Below are 21,213 nucleotides of genomic sequence, written 5' to 3'. Positions count from 1 at the left end.
TCTCCAGTCCAATTTTAATCTGATGACTACATTAAAAATAATATTATCAAGTTAAAATACATGCATGTGCATAGACACAAACACACACTCTCTTCTCTGAAATATGCCTTTTCGGGAGTGGAAGAATCATAAAAATTATTTAGAACAAATACAAGTCTACACATGTCTTGTAAAAAAATAATAATAAATCACCTGTCTTTGTGTGACATTTTATTTTCATTCAGGGTATGCCCTCCTCATTGAATTATGGCTGCGTTTCACTAGGGCACTTGAGGGTGGTCAATCTGATTCAAGAAAATAAAATGAGTAACCTAGTTCAATAGGAAATATATCCCATCTATCAATCTTGCCTACTAATGTACATTTTCTCCTCCCAAATGTATGATTGAATGTTTTATCCACCGGAATACTTTTTTGTTTCCTGTAGTTTTGTAAATTATATATGGCAACCAATGAACAGTGTCTCAAAACTACTCTAGAAAAATTGGAAGTTGAGAGTAAACTGAGGCGTCAACAGTTTGGAAGCCACATGGAAGGGTCCCCTGAAAGAGACCCATCACCAGTACCAAAAGCATCACCTAGAATCATAAGAAAAACTGATCAGGAGTCATTCTCAAATAAAGGTATTTACTTTTCTTTTAAGAATTAAGAATCATAGTCAGATAAGTTTTTCCTTCTGTCTTAGCTTATCAGTGATAAAACAAATGAAAACCCAACTTTTGATAGCTACTGTTTCTAGACTCACTTAACTGTAAAAATCTAGTAAAGTAAAATTTTATTATGGAACTTGACTTGGCTATGCTCATTATGTTTTATTAAAACTAAAATTTCAGGCCAAAAGGTGACATGTTTAAATAAAGAATCTTATTAGTAGGTCATAAATTCTAAATTAAATAAATCTTATTAGTAGATCATAAATTAAAATCATAAGGAGCCATTAAAGCCTTATAAATATAAAATCTTTTGAGTTTATTTCAATAGGAAGGACAAAGAATGAAATTAATACATAGTCCTTTCATACTACACTGTGTTTAGAAACAGACTTCTTATTGACAGCTTTTCATAATGCAAGACTAAGTAACTATTACTTCTTACAGGTGACACCAGGAATTCTTCACTGGCAACAGCTAGACAGTTTAAAACATCTGTTTCCTTCACAATTACCATGGGTGCTGATAGTAATCAAAACTCAAAGTTAATTGAGCCACACTCAATAAAGGTATAGTATTTTAAATGAATGGATACAACTTTTTCTGAAAACAAATTTGACATTAAATTTATTAATGACTATTTAGTGTTTACAGAGAATAGGTAAAGTTTATGAAGTAATTCTTTGAGGATTTTTGGGGATTGCAGCATTTCTACCTGTAAGCCAGTTCTAATAAGTTTAATGATGAATAGAAATATTAAAAGGACTTTAGTTTAAAAATAACGATTCTTCAGTTTTTGAACTTGATGAAGAGATTATGCAATTATGTACTTTGCCAAGCAGTTTTTTGGTTTTAACAAATACTTTTAATAGGTGCTTCTTATAAATCATTCATTCAATATCAAGTTCCTTTGAGAGAAAGACAGCAAAGTCACTTTGCTAAGTCAATATTTGTAGAGTGTTAATATTGATCTTCTTCCTTTGTTTTCCCTTCCTAGACTCAACCTTTACTAGTTTTCTTTCAACAGAAAATAATAGCTACAGAAATATAAAACATTAACTGGAAACTGCTAGGATACATTAAAAATGTGTACCTAGGGACCTCTGTAAAAGGGGGGGAAATGGTTATGACCACATACTATAACTGCTATAAGAAAACTGAACTGATTGTTCTCAAGAGCTACATTTTTGTTTCAAATAACAACTCTGTATTTGTTATTGAACTCTGAAGTCCCTTATATCTTTAAATTGCTGGACAGTGACATTTGTTCTATATTAAAATTTTAAAAAAATATCTCAAAGGAATTTTGTTCAGACTGTTTAGGAATCTGTACACCCTAAGCAATTTGGTGTGCATGTCCAACATGTTCACACACAATATTTAGTGTTCCAACAATATTATTTTCCACCAATGGAAGCTTTCTGTATTTCGCAACTGAATTAAATGCTAATGAAATCAACTTAGTTAAATAATTGTTTACCTGATATAATTATATACATAAATATAATTTTAGCCAGTATGAAGAAAAATTTAAATATTAATGTGGGTTATATTAAGGCCAACTTTTTCTGTGCTTCATGCTGTTATTAATTGGGCCCACACCAATACCATTCCTTTAATTTAGTTCAGCTCAACAAATATTCATTAAGAGGGTAACAATGCGAACTATTTTGCTAAGTGTAGTGGGCCCTGAATAAAAAAATGAAGATTTCTGTTTCATTATTAACAATATACCAAGTTAGTATAGCATAGTATTTCATTTATTAATTCATTAATTCAACAAATATTTATTTATGCCTTGCCACACAGCTTGTGGGATCTTAGTTCCCTGATTAGGAATTGAACCCAAGTCCTCAGCTGTAAAAACATGGAGTCTTAACCACTGGACTGCTAGGGAATTCCCACGACAACAAATATTTATTGAATGACTATTTTGTGCCAAGCACTGTTCTAAGGTGCTGATTTAAACCTTAGAATAGACAGACCTGTGTTTAAATTTTAGCTTTGTCACTTAATAACTGTGTGACCTTTGATAAGGTAGTCAGCAGCCCTTCTGAGTTTTAGTTTCCTTATCTATAAATTGGAAGTAATTATATTTAGTGTGTTTTTGAAAGATTTAAACACCTAACATATATAAACCATTTATCAAAGTGCCAGGGATGTATTAGTAGTTTTACTTTAATAAATAATATTGTCGTTAATATTATAAGAAAGTGAAGTCGCTCAGTCATGTCCAGCTCTTTGCAACCCCATGGACTGTAGCCTACCAAGCTCCTCCATCCATGGAATTTCCCAGGCAAGAGTACTGGAGTGGGTTGCCATTTCCTTCTCCAAGGGATCTTCCCGACCCAGGGGTCAAACCCAGGTCTCCCACATTGCAGGCAGATGCTTTGCCATCTGAGCCACCAGGGCAGCCCAAAGTGAAAGATGCTCAGTCGTGTCCAACTTTTTGCGATCCCATGGACTGTACAGTCCATGGAATTCTCCAGGCCAGAATACTGGAATAACATTACAGACAGATTCTTTACCAGCTGAGCCCAAGAATACTGGAGTGAGTAGCCTATCCCTTCTCCAGCTGATCTTCCCAACCCAGGAATCGAACCCAGGTCTCTTGCATTGCAGGGGGATTCTTTACCAACTGAGCTATCAGGGAAGCCCAGTATTATTATGGAACAAAGAAATTACTGCAAGTCTTAATATGGGAATGTCATGATGAAAGATAATTTAAGAAAAGTTATTCTACTATTGTCTTATGTATGGAGACTTCAAATTAGGGAGACTATTGAGAGGGTGATAGAGGACAGCTAGGCCAAGGGTAGTACCCGAACATAGTAAGGAAGGGACAGATCTAATAGATGGGTGGTCCCCAAACTTTTTGGCATCAGGGACCCATTTCGTGGAAAACAATTTTTCCATGGACCAGGGTGGGTGGGGAATGGTTTCGGGATGATTCAAGTGCATTACATTTATTGTGCACTTTATTTCTATTCTTTGGCTATCTCAGGATATTCCACCTTGACCTTTGGGTTAGGGTTTGCTCTCCTATGAGAATCTCATGCTGCTGCTGATCTGACAGGAGGCAGAGCTCAGGCAGGAATGCAAGCGACGGGAAGCACTGTAAATACAGATGAAACTTTGCTCCCTCACCTGCTACTCACCTCTTCCTGTGCAGCCTGGGGGCTGGGGACTCCTGTAATAGACAAGGCCAAAATTAATCTGTAGGGCATAGTGATTGTATGACAGAAGACTAAATTTTTGCTTCTAATGACATCAAGAACAAGGAAAGGTATTTAGGTATTAGGAATTAGATGAGAGGTAGTAGGAGAATTTAATGATTGAATGAAGAATGCATACTGTCAACTTGTAAATTCTATGACTTTCCTATGAAATTTAATGTCTTTTGGAAATACTTCATAGCTTTCATATTTCTTGCCTGATATTTTCTTGTCCTTTTCCTGATCTTGATATTGCCTACTGTTTTGTATTCTCTAATATTTCTTACATGAGCTGAAATGATTTTTTTAAAAATCTGTGATCCTTTTGTTATTCAGCAGAATTTAGTTCTTTGTTTTCATTTTAATTTGAGGTTACTTTTAAATTTTTCTTAAATTTTATATATTTCTTAAGTTTCACAACAACTCTTTTTTTTTTACTTTTTTTTAAAATTAGTTTATTTTCTATTTTTTAACTTTACAATATTGTGTTTGTTTTGCCATACATTTACATGAATCCACCATGGGTGTACATGTGTTCCCCTTCCAGAACCCCTCTTCCACCTCCCTCCCCATCCCATCCCTCCGGGTCATCCCGGTGCACCAGCCCCGAGCACCCTGTATCATGCATTGAACCTGGACTGGTGATTTGTTTCACATATGATAATTTACATGCTTCCATGCCATTCTCCCATATCATCCCGCCCTCGCCCTCTCCCATAGAGTCCATAATACTGTTCTATTTATCTGTGTCTCTTTGGATGTCTTGCATACAGGGTTATCTTGACCGATTGACTAAATACCAGATATATGTGTTAGTATACTGTATTGGTGTTTTTCTTTCTGGCTTACTTCACTCTGTATAATAGGCTCCAGTTTCATCCACCTCATTAGAACTGATTCGAATGTATTCTTTTTAATGGCTGAGAAATACACAACAACTCTAAAAAGTACTTGGTAAGGAATATAGTTATTGTATAATTTGTTTTAATTGAGATTGGTAGAATAAATTACTAAAAGAATTATTAAATTTTCTTCAAGTACTTTAAATCTATTTTAAGCAAATTTAGTACCTCAATTTTATGTGTAGTGGAGAAGTATGGAATTGGGACAGATGAGAAGAGTCTTTTCAGAAATTAGAAAATTATTGTAATGGGGTACGCATAAGCCAGATTGTAAACTATAAATCCACACAAATGATAAAAGACTTGAATTACAATCTTCAAGGAGGAGGAAAATATAACCTTCACAGGAACTATACATGTATTACTTTCTGTATGCTATACATAGGTACTGTATCACTGTTCTTTTCTCAGTCCTCAATTGTATCTAAATATTTACTTTAGATTTTATCATGTATGGGCTTCCCTGGTGGCTCAGAGGTTAAAGCGCCTGCCTGCAATGCGGGAGACCTGGGTTTGATCCCTGGGTCAGGAAGATCCCCTGGAGAAGGAAATGGCAACCCACTCCAGTATTCTAGCCTGGAGAATCCCATGGACGGAGGAGCCTGGTGGGAAACACTCCACAGGGTCGCAAAGAGTCGGATACGACTGAGCGACTTCACTTTCTTTCACTTTCTTATCATGTATAGGGGATGTCAGAAATTTTTCTTTGAGAGAATAGCTTCAGTTGCCAGTCATGGCTAAAATTAGAGAAAGTCATGAATTTTAAATTCCAGAGATTCAGTATTATATCCAGACTCCTAGTTAGAAATGCCTACATATATTTTACATATGTGTGCCATGTGCTTAATCACTAAGTTGTGTCCAACTCTTTGTGACTTTGCCCTTCACCAGGGGATCTTCCCAACCTAGGGGTCAAACCCAGGTCTCATGCACTGCAGGCAGATTCTTTACCATCTGAGCCACCAGGGAAGCTCATTTTATATATATATATATATATAGTATAATATGTATATAACATGTAAGTTATATATGTCTATATATGTCAAACAAGAAAAATATAAACATTTTAATCTTGAAATGGTTGTCTAATTTAATTTTTATGAAAGCTCCAGATAATAATTTTCTTATAAAAGTCTCTCATTTTCAAAATGTTGATCAATTCAACTTGTTGATTAGGTTGGCAATCCATATCAAATTTTTCCCTTATAAATCATCTATTTAACCTCTTGTTTTTAAATATGTACAGTTTATAATTCTTTAATAACAAAAAAAGTTCAATAGCAGTCTGTTTACTTACTTTTCTTAGCAGACAGCAAATAGCCTTCTAATAATGTGATATAGGGTATCTTTATAAGAAACAACAGTGATGTTGATGATGGTGATGATGACATACAAGTTCTTTTGACCAAGTCTATAGCATATGAAGGGCTTCCCAAGGGATGCTAGAAGTAAAGAACCCGCCTGCCAATGCAGGAGACATAAGAGATGTGGGTTTGATGCCTGTTCAGGAAGATCCCCTGGAGGAGAGCTTGGCAACCACTCCTGTGTTCTTACCTGGAGAATCCATGGACAGAGGAGCATGGCAGGCTACAGTACATGCTGCTGCTGATGCTAAGTCACTTCAGTCGTGTCTGACTGTGTGACCCCATAGACGGCAGCCCACCAGGCTCCGGCATCCCTGGGATTCTCCAGGCAAGAATACTGGAGTGGGTTGCCATTTCCTTCTCCAGTGCATGAATGGGAAAAGTGAAAGTGAAGTCGCTCAGTTGTGTCCGACTCTTAGCGACCCCGTGGACTGTAGCCATAGGGTTGCAAAAAATCGAACATGACTGAAGTGACTTAGCATGCACGCAGACATAGCAGACTGATTGCTTAATAATTCTGCCTCACCTAAACCTTTAATAATTCAGAATTGTATGTCAAAACAAATTTAATTCTCTACAGTGTTCCAGGAAAAATATAATTTTACTGATAAATTTAAGTTTTTGATAGCTAGAGTTTTCAACTTTACTATTTTTAATTTATGCTTTTAAGCATTTCCTTATACATTGTAAATGAAATAATATTTGTGTATGACAAATGAATTTTTTCCTTTAAATGAGTTTACTTGAATTGGTAGAATATAGCACCACCTTATGCCCTGTGTAAGAATTACAAGCTACTGATTTGTTTTCTGCTTTATATTGTCAAAAATTATACATGGAATTTCTTACTCCAGCATGCTAAGATTTTATTTTTTTAAAGTGAATCTTCTTTCATTTTTCTCATAACACTCAAAGTGTCAACTTAATCTATAATCCTTTCAAATTGATTTATTTGAAATCGCCAGATATTTTGTTAGTACTTTTTTTCTTTTAATTTATAACATTTTAGTATAGGTCCTAGAGAAAAAGCTTTGTGTGATTTAAAGTCTGTTTTAAAGGAAATTTGAGGTTGAATAAGCATTGCGTGTTTAATAACTCTGATAGATCTAAAGAATTTGAATTCTTCCCTTAAAACAAGAGAGCTACAAATTCTCCTAATGGTGTTATTTAGTATTCAAAATAATCTGATTATCATATTGAAGTTTGGTTGATTTATATAGTATGGCGTTTGGCTTTCTTCTATTTTATAATAGCTATTGTCTTACCATTTTCTAGCCTTTTTAACCATGTATTATATTCATATTGATGTCTTTCAAAGAAACTTACAAATCCTCTTCTACCTATACCTTTTCTAAAATTAGAATTTAGGAAAGACTTCTAATAAAAATTTTAACTCACTCCCCAGCTAAATTTTATAAAAACATCTCCTGTCAGCCAGAAATATCATAAGCACATGGGGAAACTCTTCGTCTTTGAGTTTCCCAAATGCCACATCTTGTCATCCCACCATCTTGTCCTCTGTCATCCCCTTCTTCTGCCCTCAGTCTTTCCCAGCATCAGGGTCTTTTCCAGTGAGTCGCCTCTTTGTATCAGGTGACCAAAGTATTGCAGCTTCAGCTTCGGCATCAGTCCTTCCAATAAATATTCAGGGTTGATTTCCTTTAGGATTTGCTGGTTTGATCTCCTTGCTGTCCAAGGGACTTCTCCAGCATGACACTTTGAATGAAAGTATCAATTCTTCGCACTCAGCCTTCTTTATGGCCCAACTCTCACATCCATACATGACTAGTGGAAAAACCATAGCTCTGACTATACAGAGCTTTGTCAGCAAAGTAATATCTCTGCTTTTTAATACGCTGTATAGGTTTGTCATACCTTTTGTTCCAAGGAGTAAACATCTTTTAATATCATGGCTGTAGTCACTGTCCACAGTGACTAAGAAAATAGCCTGTCACTGTTTCCATTGTTTCCCCATCTATTTGCCATGAAATGATGGGACCAGTGTACCAGGCAAGGTGCATTGCTTTTTAGTTTTATTTAAACATTTTTTTAACCTAGGGGTAGGAGGCAGCTATACCCATAATTCTAATACAAATTAAAGATATTTTTTAGCTACTAAAAGCTGTTTTTTTAGTAAGAAAACTAATTACATTTATACACCAATATATGTATAATCCTGGATAATGCATTGTCATACTTATTAGTATAATTTCATAAATATGAAGCTTTAACTCATTAAAATATTAAATATTAGATTAAAAATCATGGCAGATATTAAGTGTAGGAGAAAAGAATTTTGAATATAGCTAGTAGTTCGGAGAGAAAGCAAGGCCACTTAGGTTCAGATATAGTTTTACAATCAATGAGAATTGTGAATTAAGCATATCACTTTATTTTTCAGATATTCATCAGTTAAAAGAGAAGTCTGTACTGAGTTGCTTTTTAGACTTCTGCCTTTAATATTCTGTAATTCTAAATTAATATCCTTTATCATTCCAGTTGGGTAAATGTAAATACAAGGAGGTTAATTGAAAGTCTAGACATACTCTTACTCATCATTAATAGTTGAACTTTTGACAACTTTGAACTTCACTGTGTTATAAAAACTTTGAATTTACTACCCTAAGTATATTTTCTTTTTAAAACTAGTATTTATCAGCATTTTGCTATAGCTGTGAAGTGAATTCAGTGTTTTAGTTACCTAGACTTGAAACAAGTATTTTGGTTGTCACATACTTTATGTTTTAAATATAAAGTCCTATTGCTTTTTCTCTCAACATATCAGTTTTAACAATCCTTAGTTCTTCATTCTTAGTATGCTCTAAGCACTAACCTCACCCTGATTATTGCAGCAGCATGTTTATTTATTACTTTGTTTCAGTACTTCTCCAACTCTCATGAACTGTATTTTTCATATTTCTCCTCTCTATAATAATAATCTTTTCCTAATTTTTTGTTATCTAAATGCTGCCTCTTAAAGATGTCACAAATTCCTGGATGGCATTGGCTCTAGTTGACATTTCTTTTTATATCTTCCCTAGGTTTTTCTTCATTGCTCTTCACGCTGGAAACTTGTAATGAATATTCTTTGAAAAAAATTTTTCCTTTATTCCAGGAGTGGCAATGTGTACAGTCAAAAGGTTGCTTTTTCTTAGAAGAAGATGGTGAAATCATTAGTCATCAATATAAGATGCAAATAGCTCAGAGATCCCTGGTTTATATAACAATTAAGCCATTAAGCCTGAGTCAAGCTGAAGGCAAGTTTAAATTTTCTATATTTAAAAAAAAATCACTTTATGCTAGCTTTAAAAATACTTATGTAAGTATTTGATGGTTCTAGTTAGTGAAGAAAATGGGTTTGCCTAAGAAACTTGGTTACGTACATTTAAAGAAAGTTGTTTATACACTATGTTATCACATTATGCAAAGTAAGAAATATGTGGTTACATACATTTGAAGAAAGAAAGTCATTTATACGTTGACTGTGTTGTCATATTATGCAAAGAACAAAATGTTACCTGATTTCCTCTTGACATAGAATTAACTTTTTATCCACTAATTAATCCTTTGCTTTTTCCATTTATCAATTTTTTAAATGAATATACATGAGAGAACTTCTGTAGGAACATAATTTGGGACAAATAAGAGCTGCAAGTATTTTTGAATACCCTCAAAGTCCTATGTCATATGACTTAGTCCTTATTTAATAATTTTTGTATCCATGGTAATACTTTTTTATACACCAATGATAGATAAAAATTAATAATTTCCTAGTGTCTACAGTGGTTATTACATAAGTTTTAGTGAAAAATGGCTTGTATGTGTGCTTTCCCTAGTTATCCTTTTAATGTTGACTATTCTAAATATCAATTTTTATTTTCCTCTTATTGTGTTTACATATAAACATCTACTTACTAGAGGATTCTTCCCCACTTACATTATTTTTCCCTCCTATAGTAGAGATGCTGAAAGTTTTCACTGTGTATCTTATTGGACACAGAACATTTGATAGTTGATACTTTTAGATGATAATTACAATAATAATTTTTCAGATAAATGTATCAAGTCTGCAAAGTTAATGTAGTTGTTAATTCTCTATATTGTTATAAATATTTTTTGTTCATTTATTTGTCAATTATTTTTTGAGGACCTCATAAACCAAGTATCACTTTAGATGCTTAAGATACACGACAGTGTGACCTCATGAACTTACATTCTAATAGAGGAAAAAACAATAAATAATAAATATAATAAATAATAAGTCACATGGTGTGTTAGAAGGTGATAAATGCTGTGCGAAAAACAGGATAAGGGGCATTGTGAATGCTGAGGGAATATGGGTTGCCATTGAAAGGGAGTAGTTAGTGTATGCTTCGTTAGAAGTTGACGTTTGAGCAGACTTTGAAAGAGGTATATTAATTGTCAACTGCTGGGTAATAAACTACCCCCAAAACTCAGTGGCTTAAAATCATTATACATTTGTTTGCTCATGAGCAGGTCTATTGGACAGTTTCTTGGTCTGAACTGGGCTTGGCTTTTTTCTGTAGAGCTCACCCATACCTCTGTGATCAGCTGCAGGATAGCTGGTGGCTGGCTTTAATTGATCTTGACAGGGCTCTTTTCTTTGTATGGGCCTCAGCTGAGACAACTTGATTTTGCCTTATGTAGTCTCTTATCCTCTAGTAAGTTAGCCTGGACTTGTTCTTATGGTATAACAGGAATCTGAGAGAGAAAGCAGAAGCAGCATAGGCCTGGGCTCAGAACTGGCACATTACTTCTGTTACTCTCTGTTGTTCACAGCAAGTCACAAGGCAGGTACAGATTTATAAGGTGGAGAAATAGATTTGATCTCTTGATGAAAGAGCTGCAAAATCACATTGTAAAGGGCTGTGGATACAGACAGGAACAGCCATTTTTGCTGGTTTCCACAGGAAGCAAGGGAGCAAGTTTAGTGGATGTAGGTGTGGCGGAAGGGATGGTTGAAGAGTGGAGCAAGGGGCAGGTAGAGGGAATCCCCTCTTCAGAGGCTCTGAGGTGTAGAGTGTGCCTGGTGCTAGAAGAACAAGGTGGCTGGAGTGGCTATGATGAAGTAGGGAAGGAGAGAGTGGTAAGAGATGAAGACAAGGGAGAAATGAGGACAAAATCAGGTAGGGTTTTGTTTTTTGCCACAATGTTGTAAAAGTCCATAACTTGGACTTTTACTCTGAGAGAAATAGAAATGAAAAACCCTTAAGAGGCTGCCATCAAGATTTTCTCTTCATCTTTGATTTTCAATAGTTTGAATATGTATCTCGATGTTTTTTGTTTTTCTTGTTGATGCTGTTTTTAAATGTTGGAGAGTTTTTTTTTTTAAGTTGTTTGTGTTTATTTTTTTTGGTATTTATCCTATTAGAGAGCCCGGAGTTTCTTGGATTTATGTTGGTCATTGTTTTCAGAAAATGTTCCATCTTTGTTTCTTCTGCTCTCTCTCTTCCACTCACATGCCTGACATCTTGTTCTCCTGTGTGCTACCACAGATCAGCCATGCTTGCATCTCATCCTCCTTAGAAGGGTCTGTCTTTCCTTGGATTTCAGACTGCATGGTTATACTGTGACCTCATATCTGATGGGTTTAAGAAATGCTATGATTTTGTAGTTTGTGCATTTTTTTTCCTTTTGTTAGGGTGGGAGCAACTTTTTTCCAACTTTCAACTCTGTTAGAGGATATTGAGTAGAGATGGAACATATTCTGACATATTTTAGCAAGAGCAGTCAGGTTGTGTATTGAAAATAGATTGAAGGGTACTCAGGAGAAAGCAAAGAATGCTTTTGCTTTGAATGGAGGTGCAAAGGAGATAAGAAGTCGAGATTCTGGATGTATTTTGAAGGTCAAACCATAGCATTTCCTGAAGCTTGTTTATGACACATGAGAGATGGAAGAAGTTAAAGATGATTCTAGGATTTGGGGGGTTGAGCAACTGGTTTGAGGTAATCTTCTCTGTCTCTTACCTGAGATAGAGAAGACTGTAGATGGACAGTTTTTTTTTTCAGGTGTTTGGCCAGTTTTAGACATAGAAATCCAAGTAGAAATGTCAAATAGGCAGTTGGATATATGGGTCTAATGTTCCCAGGAAAAGTCTATCAGGGGATACAAATTTTGGAGTTAAAATCATATAGATAATGTCTAACATCTTTTCCTCCTCTGCTCCTTTACAGGTAAGCCAGTACTTGCATCTTATCACTTCTTGAAAGGGTTGTTTTTCCTTGGATTTCAGTCTACTTGGTTGCGTTGCAACCTTAGCTCTCTAATGAGTTTTAAAAATTTATAATTTTTAGAGGTGTATATATAATGTTTCTAACAAGATCACTTTGTATAGTTATCTGTCTTATTGAAAATGTCTTTTGATGTTTACATATGAAAATGGATGTGAATTAAAAAAAAAATAATTCAAAGGGGAAGGAAACCATTAACTTCTTTTTAAAATAGAAAATATCTAAGTAGTGATTGCTTATTTTAAGATGTTTGGGGTTTTTTGTTTATAGGAAAACCATCCCCTTGGTTGTCAGTTGATACTGCCTTGTATATTCTTAAGGAAAATGAAAGTCAAGCAAATCTACAACTCTTGTGTTTTACCGAACTACGAAATAGAGAAGTATACATGTTTATTTTCTAATGTATAGTGAAAAGTATAATATGATCTCAAGTTTGGGGAAAATAATAGTTTTTCTATATATCTTTAACCTTTTTTTCTTCCCTTTTAATTAAGGTAAATACAATTCTTATCATTATTCATATATTTTTATTAATTGTGAAGGATTTTAATTTGCTGAGATTTAAAAATTGAGGATTTATTGGCAGCCTTGACTTTATAACTTATATGTTGTGTGTGACATTATAGTTCACTTTCCTCTTTTCTAATACCCTGATGCTCCCCCCACATGTGAACATTTTTTTTTCTTATACTCAGTAAAAATGATTGATGCCAGGGAATTTTTTCCCCTAAATTCAAGCAGGTCAACTTTGAAAAAGTTCCTCTAGATGTTTGTCTTACTTTTAGTACAACCGCAAAAAAGAAAAACTTCATATCCTCAGGCTTTCCTCATATTATAGGGTCTAAAAATAGATTGATCTGAAGAAATGCTTTCAGATGATTTTGTATGTTGCCCATGGGGTTGTTCTCATCTTTTCTAATTATATATTTACTCAGAGGCCAAATATGTGAGGCAGATACATAAATGTGGCTATTTATTTTATGAGGAATACAAAATACATCTGCTACACAGTAGCATAAATAATACTATTCAAGAGCTTACTGCAATATCATATTTAATCTTTATATAGGCCCAGCGACAGACAAACATTTCCCTGATGGAATGTTATATAAAAGTCTTTATTGTCGGCTTCCTAACAGACAAGAATAGTTATGAGCAAGAAACAAATAAAATGACAAAAGTTAATGTTTTGACTAAACTCTTCTTCAAAACTGACTACATAGTTAAGTTCAAGATAAAACATTGTCTAAAACAATAGCTTTCCCACTTTGTTTTGTTTAAAATTACTTTCTTATGATATTGCATATATAAAAATCTTAGTACATAGCAAGCCTATAGTAAAATTTGAATGAGTTTCTATTTACCTCTTTACTGTTTACTCCTCTGTTTATCTGTAATATGTCATATTTACAAAGGATTTTTACTTTTCGTTTCACAGTTATTTTCTTTAAGAAGAGTTTTGTGCCCATGAAAGACTTTCCATTTGCCAACTATGGCACTTAAGTTTATACGTGGAGATAAGGAGGTTCATCAGATAATGTATATTAGGAAACAGCGAGAATTTTTTTTCACACATGGATATAAGTTTACATCTGGCCAATCCAAAAGATTATGATTTCCAAAAGATGAGTTTGGTCAATGTTTAGTTTTCAAAATAGCCCTCACTTATATTGGGTTGCTTCTTATAATGCAACATAGGACATGGTCACTTTAGGATGATTATCATTCCTCTGACTTGTGAGGGCAGAAATAGGGCTGAATCGAGAATTTGGATGAGCAACTTTGTTTTGCATTTGAGGGCTTCCCAGGTGGCTTAGTGGTAAAGAATCTGCCTGCAGTGCAGGAGGCACACATTTGATCCCTGGATCAGAAAGATCCTCTGGAAAAGGAAATGGCAAGACATTACAGCATTCTTGCCTGGAAAATCCCATGAACAGAGGAGTCTGGTAGGCTACAGTCCATGGAGTCACAAAGGAGTTGGACATGACTTACCCACTAAACAGCAATAAATTCTGTGCTGAAGCAGAAATACCTATTTGCTTAGATATGGGCTTCCCTTGTGGCTCAGCTAGTAAAGAATCTGCCTGCAATGTGGGAGATCTGGGTTCAATCCCTGGGTTGGGAAGATCCCCTGGAGAAGGGAAAAGCTACCCACTCCAGTATTCTAGCCTGGAAAATTCCATGGACTATATTGTCTATGGGGTCGCAAAGAGTCAGACACAACTGAGTGACTCACTTTAACTTTATACACAACTAGAAAATGCTTAGGTTTAATATATTTGACAGAGACAACTCCTAGGTTTTATAAGAAGCCATTGGGCTCCAGAAAGCACCTAGAAGGTACATAGGGATGCCATTTTGCTTTCTTTCATGCAACAGGAAAATAAAATGTTTTCCTATACAAATGTCTTGGCACTCATTATAAATATCCTATGATGGAAAAGAATTTGTATAAGGTAGGTTTATCTGGGATTCTACCAACTTGTTTTATAGTGCATATTACATAAATAATAGTAAAATTCCAGTGCTTTTGTTCACATTGGATTTTTACAAATAGGGCTAATTCATACAAATAGTGAGTTCTTTTAAAATGTATTAAATTTTTATTATCTGTCAACAAAATCTGAATTACAAATCCTATATTTATATTTGGATTATATTCAGTTCAGTTCAGGAGAAGGCAATGGCAACCCACTCCAATACTCTTGCCTGGAAAATCCCGTGGACAGAGGAGCCTGGTAGGCTGCAGTCCATGGGGTCGCTAAGAGTTGGACACGACTGAAGTGACTTAGCAGCAGTAGCAGCAGTTCAGTTCAGTCACTCAGTCACGTCCAGCTCTTTGCAACCCTATGGACTGTAGCACGCCAGGCTTCCCACTCCATCACCAACTCCCAGAGCTTGCTCAAACTCATGTCCATCGAGTTGGTAATGCCATCCAAACATCTCATCCTCTGTCGTCCCCTTCTCCTCCCGCCTTCAATCTTTCCCAGCATCAGGGTCTTTTCCAAAAGTCAATTCTTCTCATCAGGTGGACAAATATTGGAGCTTCAGCTTCAGCATCAGTCCTTCCAATAAATATTCGGGACTGATTTCCTTTAAGATTGACTGGTTTGATCTCCTTGCAGTCCAAGGGACTCTCAGGAGTCTTCTCCAACACCACAGTCAAAAGCATCTATTCTTTGGCACTCAGCATTCTTTTTAGTCCAACTCTCACATCCATACATGACTACTGGAAAAACCATAGCTTTGACTAGACGGACTTTTGTTGCCAAAGTAATGTCTCTGCTTTTTAATATGCTGTCTAGTTGGTCATAGCTTTTCTTCTAAGGAGCAAGTGTCTTTTAATTTCATGGCTACAGTCACCATCTGCAGTGATTTTGGAGCCCCCAAAATAAAGTCTCTCACTATTTCCATTATTTCCCCATCTATTTGCCATGAAATGATGGGACCAGATGCCATGACCTTAAGTTTTCTGAATGTTGAGTTTCAAGGCAACTTTTTCACTCTCCTCTTTCACTTTCATCAAGAGGCTCTTTAGATCTTCTTCACTTTCTGCCATAAAGGTGGTGTCCTCTGCATATCTGAGGTTATTGATATTTCTCCCAGAAGTCTTGATTCCAGCTTGTGCTTTATCCAGCCTGGCATTTCGCATAATAGTACTCTGAATATAAGTTAAATAAGCAGGGTGACAATATACAGCCTTGATGTACTCCTTTCCCGACTTGGAACCAGTCTGTTGTTCCATGTCCAGTTCTAACTGTTGCTTCCTGGCCTGCATACAGATTTCTCAGATGGTATGGTATTCCCATCTCTTGAAGAATTTTCCACAGTTTGTTGTTATCCACAGTCAAAGGCTTTGGTGTAGTCAATAAAGGAGAAGTAGATGCTTTTTTGGAACTTTCTTGCTTTTTCGATAATCCAAAGGATGTTTGGCAATTTGATCTCTAGTTCCTCTGCCTTTTCTAAATCCAGCTTGAACATCTGGAAGTTCACGGTTCACGTACTGTTGAAGCCTGACTTGGAGAATTTTGAGCATCATTTTGCTAGCGTGTGAGATAAGTGCAATTGCGTAGTAGTTTGAACATTCTTTGACATTGCCTTTCTTAGGGATTGGAATGAAAACTGACCTTTTCCAGTCCTGTGGCCACTGCTGAGTTTTCCACATTTGCTGGCATATTGAGTGTAGCACTTTCACAGCATCATCTTTTAGGATTTGAAATAGCTCAACTGGAATTCCATCACCTCCAGTAGCTTTGTTCATAGTGATGCTTCCTAAGGCCCACTTGATCTCCCATTCCAGGATGTCTGGCTCTGGGTGAGTGATCACATCATCACCGTTATTTAGGTCATTAAGATCTTTTCTGTATACTTCTTCTGCGTAATGATGCTTTCTAAGGCCCAATTGACTTTGCATTCCAGGATGTCTGGCTCTAGATGAGTGATCACACCATCATGGTTTTCTGGGTCATGAAGATCTTTTTTCTATAGTCCTCCTGTGTATCCTTGCCACCTCTTAGTATCTTCTGCTTCTGTTCAGTCCATACCATTTCTGTCCTTAATTGTGCCCATCTTTGCATGAAATGTTCCCTTCAGTTCAGTTCAGTTCAGTTGCTCAGTGGTGTCCGACTCTTTGCGACCCCATGGACTGCAGCACGACAGGCCGCCCTGTCCATCACCAACTCCCGGAGTTTACTCAAACTCATGTCCATTGAGTCGATGATGCCATCCAACCATCTCATCCTCTGTCATCCCCTTCTCTTCCTACCTTCAATCTTTCCCAGCATCAGGGTCTTTTCAAATGAGTCAGTTCTTCGCATCAGGTGGCCAAAGTATTGGAGTTTCAGCTTCAGCATCAGTCCTTTCAATGAATATTCAGGATTGATTGCCTTTAGGATGGTCTGGTTGGATCTCCTTGCAGTCCAGGGGACTCTCAAGAGTCTTCTCCAACAGCAAATGTTCCCTTGATATCTCTAATTTTCTTGAAGAGATCTTTAGTCTTTCCTGTTCTGGTTCCTGTTCTGTCCTGTTCCTCTATTTCTTTGCATTGATCACTGAGGAAGGCTTTCTTAAGTCTTTTTTGCTGTTTTTTGGAACTCTGCTTTCAAATGGATATATCTTTCCTTTTCTTCTTCGCCTTCAGCTTCTCTTCTTTTCTCAGCTATTTGTAAGGCCTCGTCAGACAGTTATTTTGCCTTTTTGCATTTCTTTTTCTTGGGGATGATCTTGATCACTGCCTCCTGTACAGTGTCACAAACCTCCATCCATAGTTCATCAGGCACTCTGTCTATCAGATTTAATTCCTTGAATCTGTTTGTCACTTCCACTGTATAATCATAAGGGATTTGATTTAGGTCATACCTGAATGGTCTAGGGGTTTTCCCTACTTTCTTCAATTTCAGTCTGAATCTGGCAATAATGAGTTCATAATCTGAGCCACAGTCAGCTCCCGGTTTTGTTTTTACTGACTGTATAGAGTTTCTCCATCTTTGGGTGCAAAGAATATAATCAATCTGACTTCATTATTGACCATGTGATGATGTCCATGTGTAGAGTCTTCTCTTGTGTTGTTGGAAGAGGGTGTTTGCTATGACCAGTGCATTCTCTTGGGAAAACTCTGTTAGACTTTGACCTGCTTCATTTTGTACCTCAAGACCAAATTTGCCTGTTACTCCAGGTATCTCTTGACTTCCTACTTTTGTATTCCAGTCCCCTATAATGAAAAGGATATCTTTTTCAGGTGTCAGTTCTAGAAGGTCTTGTAGGTCTTCATGGAACTGTTCAACTTCAGCTTCTTCAGCATTACTGGTAGGAGCATAGACTTGGATTACTGTGATATTGAATGGAATATGAATCATATTAGGCAACTATCACCCAGAAAAATTACTTAAAGTTTTTTCTCTTTGTTTCCTGTAGAAATATTTGCATCACAGTCAAAACTCAAAATAGTATTTTATTAAAGACCATTTTCAACATAACAAATATTTCATAACTAGTTGTTAATACTAAGTGATAAAGTACATAGTTTTATATTTTGAAACTTTAGTTAGGACTTAGTGAATTCCCTTAATGCCATTAAATGTTGAAAATACTTTAAATTCTAGAAAATTTTCTAGAATCACAATTTGCTTTGTTTCATAAAGTCCACTACCTCAAGTGAGCATATTAAATTAATACTCATTAATTTTATATAAACTATGTAACTTTACATAAAATATACCAGAAATTTACATAAAATATAGCAGATCTTTTCCAAATACACATTAATCTTTCATGCTATAATCATTCAGTATGAAAGAGTATGGGTAGCAAGTTATCCAACATCTCATTTTAAAGACAGCCAAAAAAATTAAAACTTTGCCCCTTAAGTGCATCACAGGCATGTTTGAAGAATATTGGGAAGATTTAGAAGTTATATAACTCTAACCTATTATAATTTTAGTTGTTTTATAAATATATAAAGAACTACATCTAATATTACTAGATTTAGCATCAACAAAAAGAGTTTGAAGCCTGTAAAACATTGATAGAACCATAATAGAATTGGTGAATATTGGTTAAGAAAAAAACTGTTTCTAATGCTTCTCTTTCATAAGAAAGATTAAAAGTCATTAAGACTCATGGTGTTTGTTTGTTTTAAAAATTCTTTTGAGAAAAGACGTTTGGGTGGACTGGTGAACTAGGACCTGGAATTTACTGGTTAGTTCCTTCCACAACTGGCTGCAGGCTAAGGAAAGAAATAAAACCAATAACAGAAGAAGCCCAACTTGTATATAGAGATGAAACAGGGGAATTATTTCTTACAAAGGAATTTAGGTAAGTTTTGTTTATTAAAGTTAGAGGTATAAAACTAGGCTGGATATGTATCAGTAGCCTGCCTTCCATCCTTTCCTTTGGCTAGCTGCAAATCCCAGCCCCAGTTTCTAATCAGTAGCTCAACTCATCCACTAGGCATCTGACTGTGACCGTCTATTCATAGGTCTGGGATTACCATTTATTTGTGGATTCCATATAGTTGGCAAGTCAACTTTAGTTACAAATTTACTGATTTCTCCTCCACTAGAAATAGGTCCTGCTAATTGTACTATTGTCTTAGATAACTGTCTAATACGAAATCCAAATAGGGTAGTTCTCCCATATTCTACATATGTAAGTAAGATCTAGCTACCAGTAGAGAGGAAGAAAGTAGATGGAGACAGGTGAAAAGAAAATGGGAACTTCTGTTTGAGTTCCTACTACATGTTGAGATACTGTGGTTGCTTTAGAAGCTTGATTATGTCATGTAATGCTAGACAAAGTAAAATGTATATTTGGATACATTAACTCTATCATTCACAAATACTGTTTTTATTTTATTCTTTTCCAGTATGGTTTATTACAAGATATTGAGTATAGTTCCCTGTGCTATACAATAGGACCTTGTTGTTTATCAATCCCAAACTCCCAATCCATCCCTCCCCAACTCTTCCTCCTCTTTGGCAACCACAAGTTTGTTCTCTGTGCCTTGTGAGTCTGTTTCTGTTTCATAGATGAATTCATCACAAATATTGTTTAATGCCTTGATGTTACTTCCTTTTGAAAATTATCCTCATCGAAACCTTCTTCAATCTAGTTGCCTTAGAGACAAATAATTTGCTATTTTTTTAAAATTTAGGTCAACTTTATCAGATATATTTGAAGTAATTGATTTAGACGGAAATGGTCTTCTTAGTCTTGAAGAATATAATTTTTTTGAATTGAGAACAAGCGGTGAGAAATGTGATGAAGATGCTTGGGCTGTCTGCAGAGGTAAGCATTTTTTCTTAATGGGTGTGTTATATACATATATATACCCTTTCATCCTTAAGTGAAATATCAAATTTCTCCATCGAATATTATAGCAGTTAGGACAGTTTAAAAGTAGTAGCATTGTTTGTAGATCATAACAAATTAAAGATTTTTCTTAAATTGGTAGTTGGTATAGTACTCAAGTTAAAAGAAAATGTGAATTACTTACTCATAATTACTGCGTTCTTTGGAGCTTAGAATATAAAAAACTTTGTCTTAGCTCTGATAGTAGAGGCTGAAGTGGTGAAGAGACCCAAACTGGGCCCAGGAGAGGGCAGCAAAGAGCTAACAGGCTACAGTTCCACTAAAAATTAAAAGGTTTCCAGGAAGTTGTTTATATATGTTAAGAATTGTTTTGTTTTTTATATTTGAGTTGAATTAAAAAAGTCCACCCATGGATGTATAGAAGCCAAAAATACTAAAATAGGCAAATAAAAATACTGAGAGTGAGGCAAAGTCAGTTGTTACTTGAGAGAAGACTGAAATGAGGGTAGAGCTTGTGTATTTAAGCTAAGGACTAAAAGGTCAAAGGAGAAAGCCAGAAAACCATAGCCAACTGTAAATCACAGAGCAAGAAGTCTGAGAAGGTTGAAATGTAGTCAGGAGTGAGATTAACTCACATGTTGCTGTCACTGGAGTAATAATGTGCCCTAATCCTCTGGTTCTTGAAATGGTCTTGGCAGCCAGTGAGCTAGGGAGGAATCTGATAAATCTGTTTTTCTAAAGAGCAAGTAAAGTAGAAGTATTATTAATATAAAGCTTTTTAAAAAATCTCTTTTATTAACTTTTTATTTTGTATTAGAGTATAGCTGATTAACAGTGTTTTTAACTGAAGGTTTATGTAGTGTAATCAATAACAAGAAATACATATTGATTTATAATTTTAAACTGTGATTAACAAGATTGATAACACATAATAGAGTATTAGTTTTAGGAAGATGCAGTCATCTTGTAACTTTAATGATATAATATTTTGATTCTGTTTGTCCCTTTGTCATTTATCAGT

The 21,213-nt window shown here is 35.4% G+C and overlaps 1 protein-coding gene across 2 annotated transcripts in view; it reads left to right on the top strand.

Moving 5' to 3' along the window:
- The window catches only part of EFCAB7 (EF-hand calcium binding domain 7), a 52,632-nt gene that overhangs the window by 15,837 nt on the left and 15,582 nt on the right, over nt 1-21,213 (top strand). For both annotated transcript variants that reach the window (XM_081486573.1, XM_081486572.1), the window contains exons 5-10: nt 428-623; nt 1,098-1,219; nt 9,247-9,388; nt 12,654-12,763; nt 19,039-19,196; nt 20,035-20,168. In XM_081486573.1, the coding sequence (XP_081342699.1) occupies nt 428-623; nt 1,098-1,219; nt 9,247-9,388; nt 12,654-12,763; nt 19,039-19,196; nt 20,035-20,168 (862 nt within the window). The remainder of the gene's footprint in view (nt 1-427; nt 624-1,097; nt 1,220-9,246; nt 9,389-12,653; nt 12,764-19,038; nt 19,197-20,034; nt 20,169-21,213) is intronic.

The sequence above is a fragment of the Giraffa tippelskirchi genome, chromosome 5 (assembly GCF_054371585.1).
Source record: "Giraffa tippelskirchi isolate mGirTip1 chromosome 5, T2T-mGirTip1v1.2.pri, whole genome shotgun sequence".
Classification (NCBI taxonomy): Eukaryota; Metazoa; Chordata; class Mammalia; order Artiodactyla; family Giraffidae; genus Giraffa; species Giraffa tippelskirchi.
The sequence above is the reverse complement of the archived record's forward strand: the minus strand, read 5'-3'. Positions and strand labels throughout refer to the sequence as shown.